Source organism: Dreissena polymorpha, chromosome 2 (assembly GCF_020536995.1).
Source record: "Dreissena polymorpha isolate Duluth1 chromosome 2, UMN_Dpol_1.0, whole genome shotgun sequence".
NCBI lineage: Eukaryota > Metazoa > Mollusca > Bivalvia > Myida > Dreissenidae > Dreissena > Dreissena polymorpha.
The window spans coordinates 75147236-75161676 of NC_068356.1; the positions used below are offsets into that span (position 1 = coordinate 75147236).

Sequence of the window (14441 nt, forward strand, 5' to 3'; positions counted from 1 at the left end):
CTCTAAAATATAATCCATTATATGCATCTTTTGGCGATTTAAATGCCTACAAATTATAAAGCATTTCCAATGCAAAACGATTGAATAATTTGGAGAGTTATGTTGTTATCGTCATATTTTGTGACACTACCTAGATTGCGTATATAAAGTCTAAATCTCCATCTAATGTGCACGGATGGTCGAGTGGCAGCCTAGTTTATGAGAAGTAAGAATATCAGACGAAGCTAATTCCGTAATCAGACTATAAAGCTTATGTATAAGACGTTGTAAGTTGAAATGGATTACAAATATATATAGTTTGTGCCAAGAGAGAAGAAAACTAGACATATTAAATACTATATTGTTTGATGTGGAAAGTAACGTTTCAGAATCAATTGTTCATGACCCTGGGTTAGTATGAATATCCCATACATTGTAAATAATAGGCAATATTAATTAATATCAATTAATTCAAACGTTTCTTCATTTGATAGCTTATACATTGACACATACAAGTCACGGCGTGTGAACTAGAGTTTGAAACTCTCTTCAAATATTGACATTTTTCAATAAGTTATTTGATCGTTGGAAATAAACAATAATTTAATATTTACAATGTATATTTCAAATACTATTCATTAAGGGCTGTGCACAGTAGCGTCACTAGCTAGTCTAGCTGATACTCGATTTGAGGACCACTGGACACCGTCCACAACAATAGATATATATAACCAGCGGGAAATAAAGCGTTTGCTGCTCGTCTTAAGTATTCACCGATTAATTATATCAGCAGTAGCTACGTAACAATCCTCAAATACTTGTAACCGTAAATGTACGCGATAAAATTCACAATGATAGATACAGGTCACATGAGATATGGATATACTAAAGACACTATAAATATTCATCATTGAAAAAGACATGCATGTTTCGGTACAAGTTACACTTGTTCTTTTGTCAGGATGTTGCATTCGTGTTTTCGGCATCGCGTTTCCTTCTCTCTTAGCCCCATCATCGGAGGCAAGTTACTGCTGTGTGCGACATGACTGGGAAGCTCTCATGTACATTGACTTCGGAACAGTATTTATTGATCAGGTATAATTATCATTTGTTTGTGTTAATTCTCTGTGAATTGTCATCTGTGTGCGCTTATTCTCATCATATTAAGAGCTGCTGCAGCAGCAATCTAATCCTCCTCATTAGCAGCAACAGCTGTCGTATTATAAACAATAGAGACTTTGTTAGACAATATATTTTATCAAATTCATCAACAGCATTCAGCAGCAGAAAATGCATCATCAGCAGCGCTGGCTCACATTATTATCATCACCATAATCGTCATCATCAACAACATCAATCACATTCATAGCATCAAAATTCCCCTTGTCTTCACCACCGCCACGATCATCAGCACCAATTTTTTAAAACTAGATAACCACAAAACAAATTTATCAAATTATCAATAACGACAAGTAATTATGTATACTTCTTATACATACAGAACACTGCCTTCTCGTACATTAACGGGACAGTGAAAGCGGCGTACAGTCTCTCACAGGAGAAAGTCTACTTCAAGTTGGCAGGGATAGAGCAGAGTCCGCTTATACCCAAACCAGTGCCCTATGATGCCGTCATGCTTTACGATTTCGCAAATGTGAGTTTACTAAACGCACCGTTTGTTATGAAGACTTATTTCTACCATATCGATCTGACCCATTGGCTGGTTTCAAAGATTGCCAACACGACAATACCCCAGAACGACTAAAAGGTCGACTCATGTTGTAATCATGGTATTGGCGACCTTGGGATCGTCAATGCGGGTTTATGTGTCGCCCTTTCGTGTTGGCGGGTTTGCGACCTTTGTCAAACCCGAACATACGCCAGAATGACATGGATGAAATCGGCCTTCATCGTTTGCTCCTGTATTTGATTGAGCTGTTTCACGCATCGTTTGCTATTTTATTTGCGCTGGTGTTTTCACTCACGACTCCATCCTGAATTGGAACGGGATATATTTTTTAGCAATACATATCATCTATGAATGATAGAAGTTTCCTCAATTGATTTTTTGCGACAGGGCACCATGTACCTCGTGAGCGGTGGCGAGTGCCAGAAAGATAAGCTTGAAGCCAACATGACTCTGCAGTGTATACCACGTACGTACGATACTTCTCGTGTTTGCCTCTAAAATACCTCCAATTAACGATATCAATTTGTAATCACTGCTTATGCGTAACACATCTGAACGCATCATGAAGTACGAAAAACACTTATTATGCCTAAAAGGACCTTTTCACAGATTGTGGCGTGTATTGAAGTTTGTCATTAAATGCTTTATATTGATAAATGGAAACATTGAATCTAAAAAGCTCCAGTAAAAAAACAAACAAGAATAAAATTAAAGAAAGGAAAAAGTAACCCACCCTCAATTGGGCCCGAACCACTGACCCCTGGAGTAAATGTCTATCGCTTAGACTACTCGGCCTTCCGTAATTATACATTGAGTGATATATTTTATACTTTATATACCGGGTAAGCAATCCTCGTAGTATCACAAAATATAACGACATCAACAGAACTCTCCAAAATGATTCAATCGTTTGCGTTGCAACGCTTTATAATTTTCAGGTTTTGTAATCGTAAAAAGATGCATGTAATGGATATTTTAGAGCATGCAAATGTTCAGTGTTATACCGTTTCCTCACAAATGTCATAACTACAACGAAAATTTTCGAATCTGAAACGATTTTTTTAATTTTGTCAATTTACCAAAACGTGTAAAGGCCCCTTTACAATACGAATATTAAAAATGGTTCGTTCAATTGAGTACTAAGAAGTTACTATTAACCAAATCTATTCAGTCTTGATTTAAGTTTTATTATATTATGATCCTACTATATTGACGCGCTGTCAATACGACGAAGTTTGAAGAACAAAGCATCAGCTTTTTTATGACGTACACATTTATATCATTGTAAGGACACATTTATATCACTGTAAGGACACATTTATATCACTGTAAGGGTCTGCGAAGCAGTTTTCGTCTGGTGTGTTCGGAACGGGACAGGAGGTACTTCACGTGCACACGTACCAGTTCACACTGGCGTCCGACGTCCCCTGGCAGATCACAGCAACTGTCTTCACAAACGGTACGTCAGAATAACGTCAACGTTTTAATAACACCAAGGCTTCTAATCGTAACCACTTGGTCTATCGAGCATCCGATTGGCGGAGGTAGCCGATGTGATCCGAGCGGTCGCTCTAGATGCATACATAGTCCCAGGGTACAGGATCACTAAACTGTATGGGGTTAAAAATGGATATAAACACACCAGTAATTAAGTGTTTTTTTATTACTTTTTACAACATTTTTAAGCATTTCAACTAGTGCATATTAAGACAGCTTTTATGCGGCTTATGGCAATGTGAAAAACATTGGAACTTGATTTTATAAGCATGTGTTCTTGGTCAAAAATTCTATGTGTAATGAACCCATATACACGATTGTGCTGCATGCAACGTGAATTTTGGCACCTATTTCGGGCGTATTCAATAATATATTCTTAAATCTTCAGATATCGGCACAAACTGCAAGAAAAACTTTCTTTTATGCACCTAACGATTTTTGCAAACATGTTTCAGTAACTTGAGATATTAGCAAAACTAATTATGTTAATCAAATGTGTTTCAGACATCAAACCAATAGAGCCGCGCGAGTGCGGTATTATCACCGTGTCCTACTTCGCCCCTTCCGTGAATCCCGACAGCGGTTCCTTGTACACGCTCAACGTAATGGATGTGGGCGAAATAAAAACGCCGGGAATATTTGATGTTCCAAAGGAATGCCTTTGACAAGAAATATTTGCGTAGTTTCGAACAAACGTATAAAGGTTTATGTATTTATATATACAGTTCGAACAACATACATCTGAAAAAAAGAGATGTGTTTGTCAGAAACACAATGCCCCGTATTGCGCCGCTTTCAATATCATTTGGCAGGTTTAGTATTTATCTCCCTTTTAAAGCTTATTACTTCCCTTGGATTTATTTGTTTAGACCTTGAAGATTGACCTTACACTATCCAAAATGTGCAGCTTCATGAGATACACATGCATGCCAAATATCAAACTGCTATCTTCAATATTGCAAAAGTTATCGCAAACCTTAAAAGTTTTGGGACACACACAATGAATGACAGACAGACAGACAGACAGACAGGCACAAAACAATATACCCCCGTATATGGTACAAAAATAAATAATTTGAATGTACATGTATTGTGTTGAATCTATTTCAGCTCGCAGTTCTAACATAAGGCATGTGATCACTAATCTTCAGATCGAGAAAACACACCACATAACACAAAGTAATATTGCTGTACAATGACGAATTAATTACTCGCGGTAAAAAAGAAAGTTAACCCTTAAATAAAGTACAATCACGAACAAAAGACCAATCAAATGGTCTGAATAGCAGGGTGGTCGTATGTTTGAGTTAGAATTTGTTTGTTGAATGTCTTAAAGTATTGACCAAATGGTTTCAATAGGTGGGTGGTCGTATGTTTGAGTTAGAATTTGTGTGTTGAATGTCTAAGTCTTGACCATATGGTCTCAATAATTGGGTGGTCGTATGTTTGAGTTAGCATTTGTTTGTAAACTGTCTTCAAGTATTGACCAAATGGTCTCAATAGATGGGTGGTCGTATGTTTGAGTTAGAATTTGTTTGTTGAATGTCTTCAAGTATTGACCAAATGGTCTCAATAGGTAATTGGTCGTATGTTTGAGTTAGAATTTGTTTGTTAAATTTCTTAAAGTATTGACCATATGGTCTCAATAGGTGGGTTTTTGTATGTTTGAGTTAGAATTTGTTTGTTGAATGTCTTAAAGTATTGACCAAATGGTCTAAATAGGTGGTTGGTCGTATGTTTGAGCTATAATTTGTTTGTTAACTGTCTTTAAGTATTGACCAAATGGTCTGAATAGTTGGGTGGTCGTATGTTTGAGTTAGAATTTGTTTGTTAACGGTCTTAAAGTATTAACCAAATGGTCTCAATAGGTGGGTGGTCGTATGTTTGAGTTAGAATTTGTTTGTTGAATGTCTTTAAGTATTGGCCAAATGTTCTAAATAGGTGGGTGGTCGTATGTTTGAGCTATAATTTGTTTGTAACAGGTCTTAAAGTATTTACGAAATAGTCTCAATAGGTGGGTGGTCGTATGTTTGAGTTAGAATTTGTTTGTTGAATGTCTTTAAGTATTGACCAAATGGTCTGAATAGTTGGGTGGTCGTTTGTTTGAGTTAGAATCTGTTTGTTAACGGTCTTAAAGTATTAACCAAATTGTCTCAATAGGTGGATGGTCGTATGTTTGAGTTAGAATTTGTTTGTTGAATGTCTTTAAGTAATGGCCAAATGGTCTCAATAGCAGGGTGGTCGTATGTTTGAGTTAGAATTTGTTTGTTAAATGTCTTAAAGTATTGACCAAATGGTCTCAATAGGTGGGTGGTCGTATGTTTGAGTAAGAATTTGTTTGTTGAATGTCTTTAAGTATTGATCAAATTGTCTCAATAGGTGGGTGGTCGTATGTTTGAGTCAGAATTTGTTTAAAGTCTTTAAGTATTGACCACATGGTCTGAATAGGTGGGTGGTCGTATGTTTGAGTTAGAATTTGTTTGTTAACTGCCTTAAGGAATTGACCAAATAGTCTGAATATTTGGGTGGTCGTATGTTTGAGTAAGAAGCTGTTTGTTGAATGTTTTAATTCACTAATAAAACCAAAACTGTAGTTCAGTGTGTATTACTCAAGACCCCAGGTGAGTCTCCTTTAATATAAGTGGAAGTTCAATTGGTGACAAATTTTTAAAGCCAGGGACCTAATTTGAAAAAAAAAAATTCTCAGTGGTATCAAAATAGCTACATCAAAAAGGCCATATGGCTTAAAGCGCTCATCTACATTCAAAGTAAATCGAATTATCGGAGACTAGACCTGGTGACATAGTTTTTGACCCACTTGACCCGCATCCATAATAGCCTTGACATTTTCAAAATAACCAGTGTGACTAAGAATCGTCATGATTGTGTCATAATTGTGGTTCTAGAGTGGTTAAGAGGTTTTTCCTTTTTTACCTGTTGACCAAATTGTTTTTGGACACAGTCAAACAAAACCTAGATATTGTTAATATTAACACTATGACCGAATGTCATCATGATTGCGCGAAAAATGTTGCCTCTAAAGCCATTCAAGGTAAACAGTTACGCAGGACATAGGGCATAGACTTAGTTCTCAAGTCAGCTTATCTCAGGGAACAGCAACAAAACATATTTTTACACAATTTCACATGCTTGACTACTGTCAGTTTTATCAAGAATCCATATATATATGTAGCAGTCTACCATTAACACATTGTGCCCATGTCGAAAGGGATACAACTAGTAATTTACAGTCAAGACACCATCATATGCTTTTTCTTTTATTAACAAAAAGTAGCAAAATGAACTCTTATTAAAACAAGAGTTCCGCGGTCGGAGACATATGCCCCCCCCCCCCAAACAGAGGTTAGAACTAGTGACCCCAATTTCACTTAGGGTCATCTACTGTCCAAGGCCAATGTGACGTATTGTATACATCTTAATGAAGTTCTAATGATAAATTAGTCTTTTACTCAGATTTTTCAGAATTTAAAGATTCTTTAATTATACCATTTCACTGCTGTTAAAAGAGAAAGTTATCAACAATATCAAAAAAATAATAAAGCCTGTTCGCCAATAATGATAATGTATTTTGATAATGAATATATCAAATATTGTGAAGATGTATCAAGCCAATCAGTCACTTGGTTGACGAGTTATTGATCATAAACGATTTTCACACTTATTGAGACTGTTACTTTGACCTTTGACCTAGTGACCCCAATTCTATATGGGTCATCTACTGTCCAAGGCCAATGCACATGTGAAGTATCAAACCAATTGGTCAATTGGTTGACAAGTTATTGATAAAAAATGATTAGACACTTATTGTGACAGTGAACTTGACCTTGACATAGTGACCCCAATTTCTATAAGGGTCATCTACTGTCCATGGCCAATGCACATGTGAAGTACTAAGCCAATCAGTCAATTTGTTGAAGAGTTATTGATCGGAAACGATTTTCACACTTGTTGTGACAGTAACTATGACCTTTGACCTAGTGACCCCAATTTCAAGAGGGGTCATCTACTGTCTAAGGCGAATGCACATGTGAAGTATCAAGCCGTATCAAGCCAATCGGTCAATTTGTTGACGAGTTATTGATCAGAAACGATTTTCACACTTATTGTGACTGTGACCTTGACATTTGAATTAGTGACCCCAATTTCAATGTACTGTCCAAGGCCAATCCACACGTGAAGTTTCAAGCCAATCAGAAAATCCACTGACCAGTTATTGATAGGAAACGAACTGGTCTACTGACAGACCAACCGACATCTAGCAAAACAATATACCCCCTCTTCTCTGAATGGGGCATAAAAATAGGTCTGTATAAAAAACAACTGCATACAAAAAACACCCTTTCGAAATGAAATATTGAACATGATTGTTAAATGTAATGTGCACATACGCTAAAATACATAAGATAACTTTTCAGACAGTTTACAGGGAAAATGTTGTATATATGAAGTAAACAACAAATCATGTAACATAACAATCCAAGACTTCATGGCAATATTTACAAAGACTTTATGTGTGTCAGTAAATATGGTTTAATTAAACAAACACATTAACACAATAATACAATAATAACTTCTTGTCTACATTGTTGTTGACTTGAAACCGCTCAATCAAACAGATATACTTATGTAAAATAAAAAATCAAAAAAATCATGAACACCCAATACAAACAATATGTAAAGAGTGACAGTAAAAATACCATAGTTTAACAAATCTGAAGAAACACTAAAAAACACTAGTGAGTATAAAATAGAAAGTAAAATAATACATTATATATCTTGAGAGAAAAACATGAGTTTGAGTTGTATGTATGCTTATTAAAAGATGCATAAAAAAGTCATTCTCTTACTTACTCATCATTGTTACAAAGCTAAATGACTGATCCTTACCATTTAAACTTTAGTAATACATATCAATACAAAAAAAATTGACTATGAAAACAAAACAGTATTGAACACTTCTATGACTTTATACAAAACATGAATATCACAGTTTAGTCAACGGATATTGGTTTATGAACAGATGCATAACGTTATAACAAACATTGAACATCAATCTAGGCAAACAATATTGTGTTAAAATTATGAACAATAAATGGTAATATGACTTGGAAACAAATAAATGCAATCACTGTAAATAACACAACATTTAATGTAAAATTATTAAAGGAACACAACAACATATGAACTAAACTTGATGTATATGTACATCAATATATAATGTAATATAAAAAAGAAAACATGCTAGCTAAATATGCACAGCCCACTCAATTACACTAGCATTATTTATGATATTGTGGTACAACATGTAAATTTGCTTCATAAAATAGAATGCCAGATGTGATTCCACTAGCATATAACATAACACTATACAAATCAACTGTTGTCAGCGCTTTTCCTAGCTTTTCCCAAAGTGCAATAGTAAAAATTCCCCAATTTGAATCATTTTCTTTTTTAAATTAGTGTCTAGTGATTATTATATCTCTAAATATTTCAATAACATCTGATTCAGTATGCTACTATGATCAATATGAATATGTTCTCATAATTTAAATTATGATAAAGAGTTAGATTAAATAATTGTTTTCCCAGTGAACTTTTCATGTAAAAAATATTTCCTATCCCAAAATCAGATTCTTCCGAAAATGGCCAAGAAAAGGCCTGGTTGTAATATAAGTTTGAGGTAAGTCTTTGCAAAGATAAACCAGCATATTTGGAACTTTTTCTCATGTGTCAAAACTAGATTGTGACATATTAATCTTGTTTAATTTCTTTTGAAAAAAAGGCTTTCCCTTGTGTGATTTTTCCTTGTTTCTAATCTTTAAATAGCAGCACTACTGCAAGTACATTTAATTTACACAATGTCATGAATATGATAATTGGAAGTCTTGTTTTTAAATTAATATTCAGTTACCAGTTATTATAAAAAATAGATAGTGAAGTGCTTTTTTTAACTTTATGAAAAAGATTGCACTGTATAAAAAAAATAATAATATATGTGTCTGTAAAAAATACCAAATGTTTTTATAAATTACCATGAATACAGTCATTACAGAAATATGCACAATCAAACTGATGCTTTAAAAAAAATAGTTACAGACAATCATGATATACATTGGGAATAAGGGACTAAAAGGACCTGAGTTTTCTGTATAGGAAAAGCCAGCCTCTTGGCCAACTGACTGACTTCAGGTTGGAATGAATGCCTGTGGTGAGACTGGTGACCCATCTCATCAGAATCCTAAGTCGAACATGAGTCTGTCCAGGAACTCGCTCACCAGAGACCATGGCTGGAAATGAATTAATACAAATTATCAAAAGAACCATTACATGTGTATTTAATACATGTAAATACCTTATAACGCTTCCCTACAACTTATTGACATTTGAGTATATATTATTCATGGTGATTTTGCTAAGAAATTAAGTATATCCTCTTTTTAATCCGTCAATATTTTCCAAAGTTGACTTTTCTACTTATAAACTTACATATATATAGACTTTTAAACCATATAAATTATTTTCCCTAAGTTGACTTTGCTTTTGAATTGTTGTTCTCCTTAATTACCGCTTAATTGTAAAAAATTTCATCCTTTAAGTAAATTAACGCATTGGTTACTAAGTTACTATGACACCCAACATAGTTCACAATTAAGTCAAAGAGCAAATACATTGCTAAGAATGTTCTTTAAATCAAATTAAATTTGAAGTATTTTCCACTAATAAGCAATCGAAGACATGCTAAAAACAAAATAATAGTCACGTGACTGATGTGAAGTATAAAAATAGGAATTTGCATATATTTTCATGCTTACTGTACTCTTATAGCAGACGTCATCTTGTAACCAGCCTTCCATGTCAGCGTAGCTCTGGGCCGGTCTATTTGCATGTAGCTCCTTGCACATTCGGCAGTAAGATGACGTAGAATCCACTTTGTACGATTGCATCCAATCAAAATAACTATTGAACAAGGTCTCGTTTTGACCAATTTCAATCATTTGCTCTGCAAGAGCTTTTATATTTGGAAAATCAAATACATTTAAATATGACTTTGGAGGTAACAATTCTGTGTTGTACTTTGTTGCAGCAATTACAGGAATTTGTCTGCGGTCCACTGCATTCCAGAATTTCTCTGATACGTAATCTCTGCAATAACTGTTTTCAAAAGCGAGGTAAAACTTGTAATGCTTAAGATGCTTGTGTCCACATTCCGAAGCCGGAACTCCAGCTGGGCAATTTATATTCCCCGAGCAGTAGCCGAAGTAGTCCAAGTCAATATACTTCTGAAGTTCCTTAATAATTCTGTACCGTCTTGCTTGATCCTTACAGTTGCTTACTAACGTAGTGGCAAATTTTGATTTCTGTTTGAAGTAATTGGTTGTCTCCTTTGCCTTTGGTTGCTGGTTTAACTCTTCATCTGACATTTTGTAATAGCTGGTAAATGGGTTATATATGGTTGACTCCCTTCTGTACATAATCGTCCAGTTAAACACGTGTGGTTTGATAGTTCCCCACATGTACATCAGTGGTTCCCAGCTTAACACAGCCCAAATCTGGTTTGGTGATCTCGTGTAAGGCATTTCAACATCAACATTGTGTATGGTGGCAAAAAATCCTTTGTGTTTCCAGAGATCATTAGCATGGAACAAAACAGCATCACTGTCTTCTAATGTTGCCCTGTCATTGGTAACGCTACATGACACAGGGCATGTTTTCAGTGCTTTCACAGCATCATCCAACCAGACCCAGGAGTTAAAGAATGGCGTCCAGAAAAGAATTTTCTTCGTATCAGTCTTTGTCCAATAGTTGTTTTCATATTTCATGAGGTATTCATCAAAGTTCCTGTTTTGTTGATCACCTGGGTATTTCACTATGTACAGGCCTGTATGATTTACTCTGATAATGTAAATAATACAGAAAAACAGTCCAATACTGATGCAAAAATTTCTTGTTCGAGTTCGTCTGTTCCCAAAATACATTTTCAGAGTGCGAAACATTTAGTATTTTACACTAAGCTTTTAGCATCTGATCTGAAAACAGTCATAAAAAATATATATATTGTGTATTAGCACATACATTGTTATGTTCAAATTTATGTTCATGCACTTGCATAATTTAAGTCTAATTTTTACGCACTTGTATAAAGTTCGAAGCAAGTTTCAGGCAGAGTTGGTAAAAATTGAGACTTCTGTAGTGTTTAAATGTTTTTGAAATAGCCAAAAAAGGATAATTTCTCTTCCTTATGGTGACCATGTTTTACAATGGAAGCAACCATATCTCACTCATGAGATAAATCATCATAACATATGTACAGAATTTTTTCTTGCAGATTGCCCCCCCCCCCCCAAAAAAAAAAAAGTATTCTATAGTATTTAAATGCTTGTTCTTTAATTTGACCTTCTGACCTAGATTTTGACCCCATGTGACTCAGTTTTGTTCTGATTGGGACAAATTTTCTTAACAAGTTTCGTGAAGAATGGCCAATATGTGGCCTCTCGAGTGTTTACAAGCATTTAAACAATATTTTATCTATGACCCAGTTTTTGATCCCACATGACACAAATTCCAACTTGGCCAAGATATCATTGGAAATAATTTTCTGACCAAGTTCTGTAAGCAATGGGCAATAAATGTGGCCATTGGATTGTTCACAATCTTTTTTTATTCAATTCAACCTAGTGATCTAGTTTTCAACCCCACCTGACCAAGCTTTTAACAGGGCCAAAATATCATAGACAAAAATTCTTACAAAGTTTCATGAAGCTTAAAGGGGCCTTTTCACAGATTTTGGCATTTTTTTAACTTATTCATTAAATGCTTTATATTGATAAATGTAAACATTGGATCGTAAAAGCTCCAGTAAAAAATCAAGAAAAAATTTTAAAAAAGGAAAAGAACATTGCCCGGAGCAGGTTTCGAACCAGTGACCCCATGAGTGCTGCCAGAGTCCTGAAGTAAAAACGCTTTAGCCTACTGAGCTATTCCGCCGAGTACACATTTTGACGTATTTTATACGTTATATAAGCAATCTTCGTAGTTTCACAAAATTTAACGACAAAAACAGAACTCTCCAAATTATTCAATCGTTTCGCGTTGCAACGCTTTATAATTTTTAGGTTTTAAAATCGTCAAAAGATGCATATAATCGCTATATTAGAGCCTGGTTAATGTTCAGTATTACTGTTTCCTCACAAATATCATAACTAAAACGAAAACTTACGAATCTGAAACAACTTTTTTCAATTTTGTCAATTTACCAAAGCGTGAAAAGATCCCTTTAAGCAATAAATGTTGCCTATTGAGTGTTCATAAGGCAAATGTTGACAACACACAATGCATGACTAACAAAAATTGATAATGAACGCTCATCATGAGCATAATGTGCTCAGCTTAGCTACAAAATGAAGCAATAATTATCCCCACGCTCCGTCCTCCTACACTATTAGCACTAGAACCTTGACACATGGTAGCTATGAGTATATGTGCGACAGTGCACTATTAGGAATTTTGATCAAACCCCTGGGTCAAAAGTTGCGTCGTGGTGATACACATCGGCCGCGGCCGCGCCATTTTTGGTTCATTAATAATTTAATTGATCATGAGCTTCATTGAGGTACTGTTACTCTAAGAAAATGACATTTAACATGACAGACAATTTTGTAAACGTCAATTGCATCATTGACATTCAAAATCATTTTTAAGCCCAGAAAACAAGAGTTTTACATGTCCATGGTTGCTTTAATATAGCAATTTATTTACCGAATATTTTGAGAGTTGACCTAAAGGCAATGCGTCGATGTATTGGTAAAACAATATTGGCCAATGAGAATGCATGCTTTATATGAGCAATAGCAGTAAATTAGCACTCATATGCATAAAATACCTGCAATAACATCATGCAGAAGATGAGTGACGTAATTGCCATGAGTGTTTGATTTTGTGACAGTTTGTTGGCTTTGTTTTCTACCACCTTCATACATCTCTACAGTGTACATCTCAACGATGTGCTTCATGTATTTTGTATTCCTTTCTTTCAATAATAAACACACGCAAATTATGCAGACAGTACAATGGCTAGTGTAAAGTGTTGGTGTATTTATTGTTGTATAAAAACAGAAACAGAACATTAGGCAATTTACGCATGTTCAGTCAGGGCCCTCGTTTGGCTGTTTTTGGGGCAGAAATCATTCCCCCCTTAAAATAGTATCCTTTTTTCCCCTATTTCAGCTAAAAATTCCCCCCTCCAAAAAAAAATTATTTAAAAAAACAAACTTTTATACCTACATTGTATGTTGCCAGCTGGTATCATGCTATTAACCTTTGATTAAATGTATATTTATGAAAATTACATTAAAATATTGCAATTTTAAGTGTTGAATGGTTGGTGAAAAGGTCTTCTAAAATTCCCCTTTTTGCCCAAAACGACGCCAAATTCCCCCCTCTAAGGGCCCCGGCCCCAATCCCCCGAAGTGTAGCAAGGGCCCTGTCAGTGGGAAAGTGGTATGTATGCAGTATTTGAGTCTGGTTGATACGGATGTATTGGGGAATCGATCAAGTCAAGATAATGCGTAAATTTTCCTGAAAGGATTAAAATAATTTTTAAAATGGCGTTATGAATGACTTTATACCTTGGTTTAATCTTGCAATTAAAGTCCTAACATTTACATTGGTGCGTTGACCAGTAAAACATGATAATTACTCAACTAACGCACTAACATCAAAAATGAATGTAAACTTAAGAAATTCATTAACATATGGAAGGGGATGCCCACCCAAACCCAACCCTGACGGCCCCAGTCACCTGAAAAAATCCTGTGGAAAGAACTGCCAATCACAAAGGCTAATTTAAAAACACATATGAAAACATCTTCAAAACGTATAAATGCATAAGTCTGTCAAAATAAAAACGTGTACAGAATGCAAATTTTACGAACAATGACATTTCACTGTCAGTCTAACTTTGTCATCATTTAAAGTATGGTAAATTCTTTAAACGTACCCTAAATGGTTAACAGATTGCTGGCCGTTAGGTCATATTTTTTTGGATTTATCGTTAGTCTCATTTCTTCCGGTATGACTAGATACCGAAAACAGTACTGTTTTCGCGAAAACAGTAACATGCACCAAAAACAGTGTTTTATTATATGAAAACAGTGAATATTAAGACGAAAACAGCGCTTTATCCTACATGTATGCCTGGTTTAAAAAAGAATAGTAGTTTAAAGATATTTCAACATATATGTTAAAACTTTTTAAT

General features: G+C 34.9%; 2 protein-coding genes across 5 annotated transcripts in view; one reads left to right on the forward strand and one right to left on the reverse strand.

Moving 5' to 3' along the window:
* The window catches only part of LOC127867651 (alpha-(1,3)-fucosyltransferase fut-6-like), a 74380-nt gene that overhangs the window by 56545 nt on the left and 3394 nt on the right, over positions 1-14441 (reverse strand). For 3 of the 4 annotated variants that reach the window (XM_052408972.1, XM_052408971.1, XM_052408970.1), the window contains exons 2-3: positions 10000-11214; positions 6429-9474 (exon numbers count right to left, since the gene is read on the reverse strand). In XM_052408972.1, coding sequence (XP_052264932.1) covers positions 9418-9474; positions 10000-11181 — 1239 coding nt within the window. In that variant the 5' untranslated portion in view covers positions 11182-11214 and the 3' untranslated portion in view covers positions 6429-9417. Of the gene's footprint in view, positions 1-6428; positions 9475-9999; positions 11215-14441 lie in introns of those variants that run through there. The other variant, XR_008043596.1, reaches the window with a different exon arrangement.
* Positions 837-4250, forward strand: LOC127867655 (uncharacterized). Its single transcript, XM_052408977.1, has 5 exons — positions 837-1074; positions 1481-1633; positions 2057-2135; positions 3003-3128; positions 3671-4250. The coding sequence occupies exons 1-5, from the start codon at positions 901-903 to the stop codon at positions 3829-3831; spliced, it is 693 nt and encodes a 230-aa protein (XP_052264937.1). The 5' UTR covers positions 837-900; the 3' UTR covers positions 3832-4250.

Bases quoted from the DNA above. Each gene is read 5' to 3' on its own strand.
- LOC127867655 (XM_052408977.1), top strand. From the start codon at position 901: ATGCATGTTTCGGTACAAGTTACACTTGTTCTTTTGTCAGGATGTTGC. The intron at 1,634-2,056 runs GTGAGTTTACTA...TTTTTGCGACAG, and splicing joins TGCTTTACGATTTCGCAAAT to GGCACCATGTACCTCGTGAG. The intron at 3,129-3,670 runs GTACGTCAGAAT...AATGTGTTTCAG, and splicing joins AGCAACTGTCTTCACAAACG to ACATCAAACCAATAGAGCCG.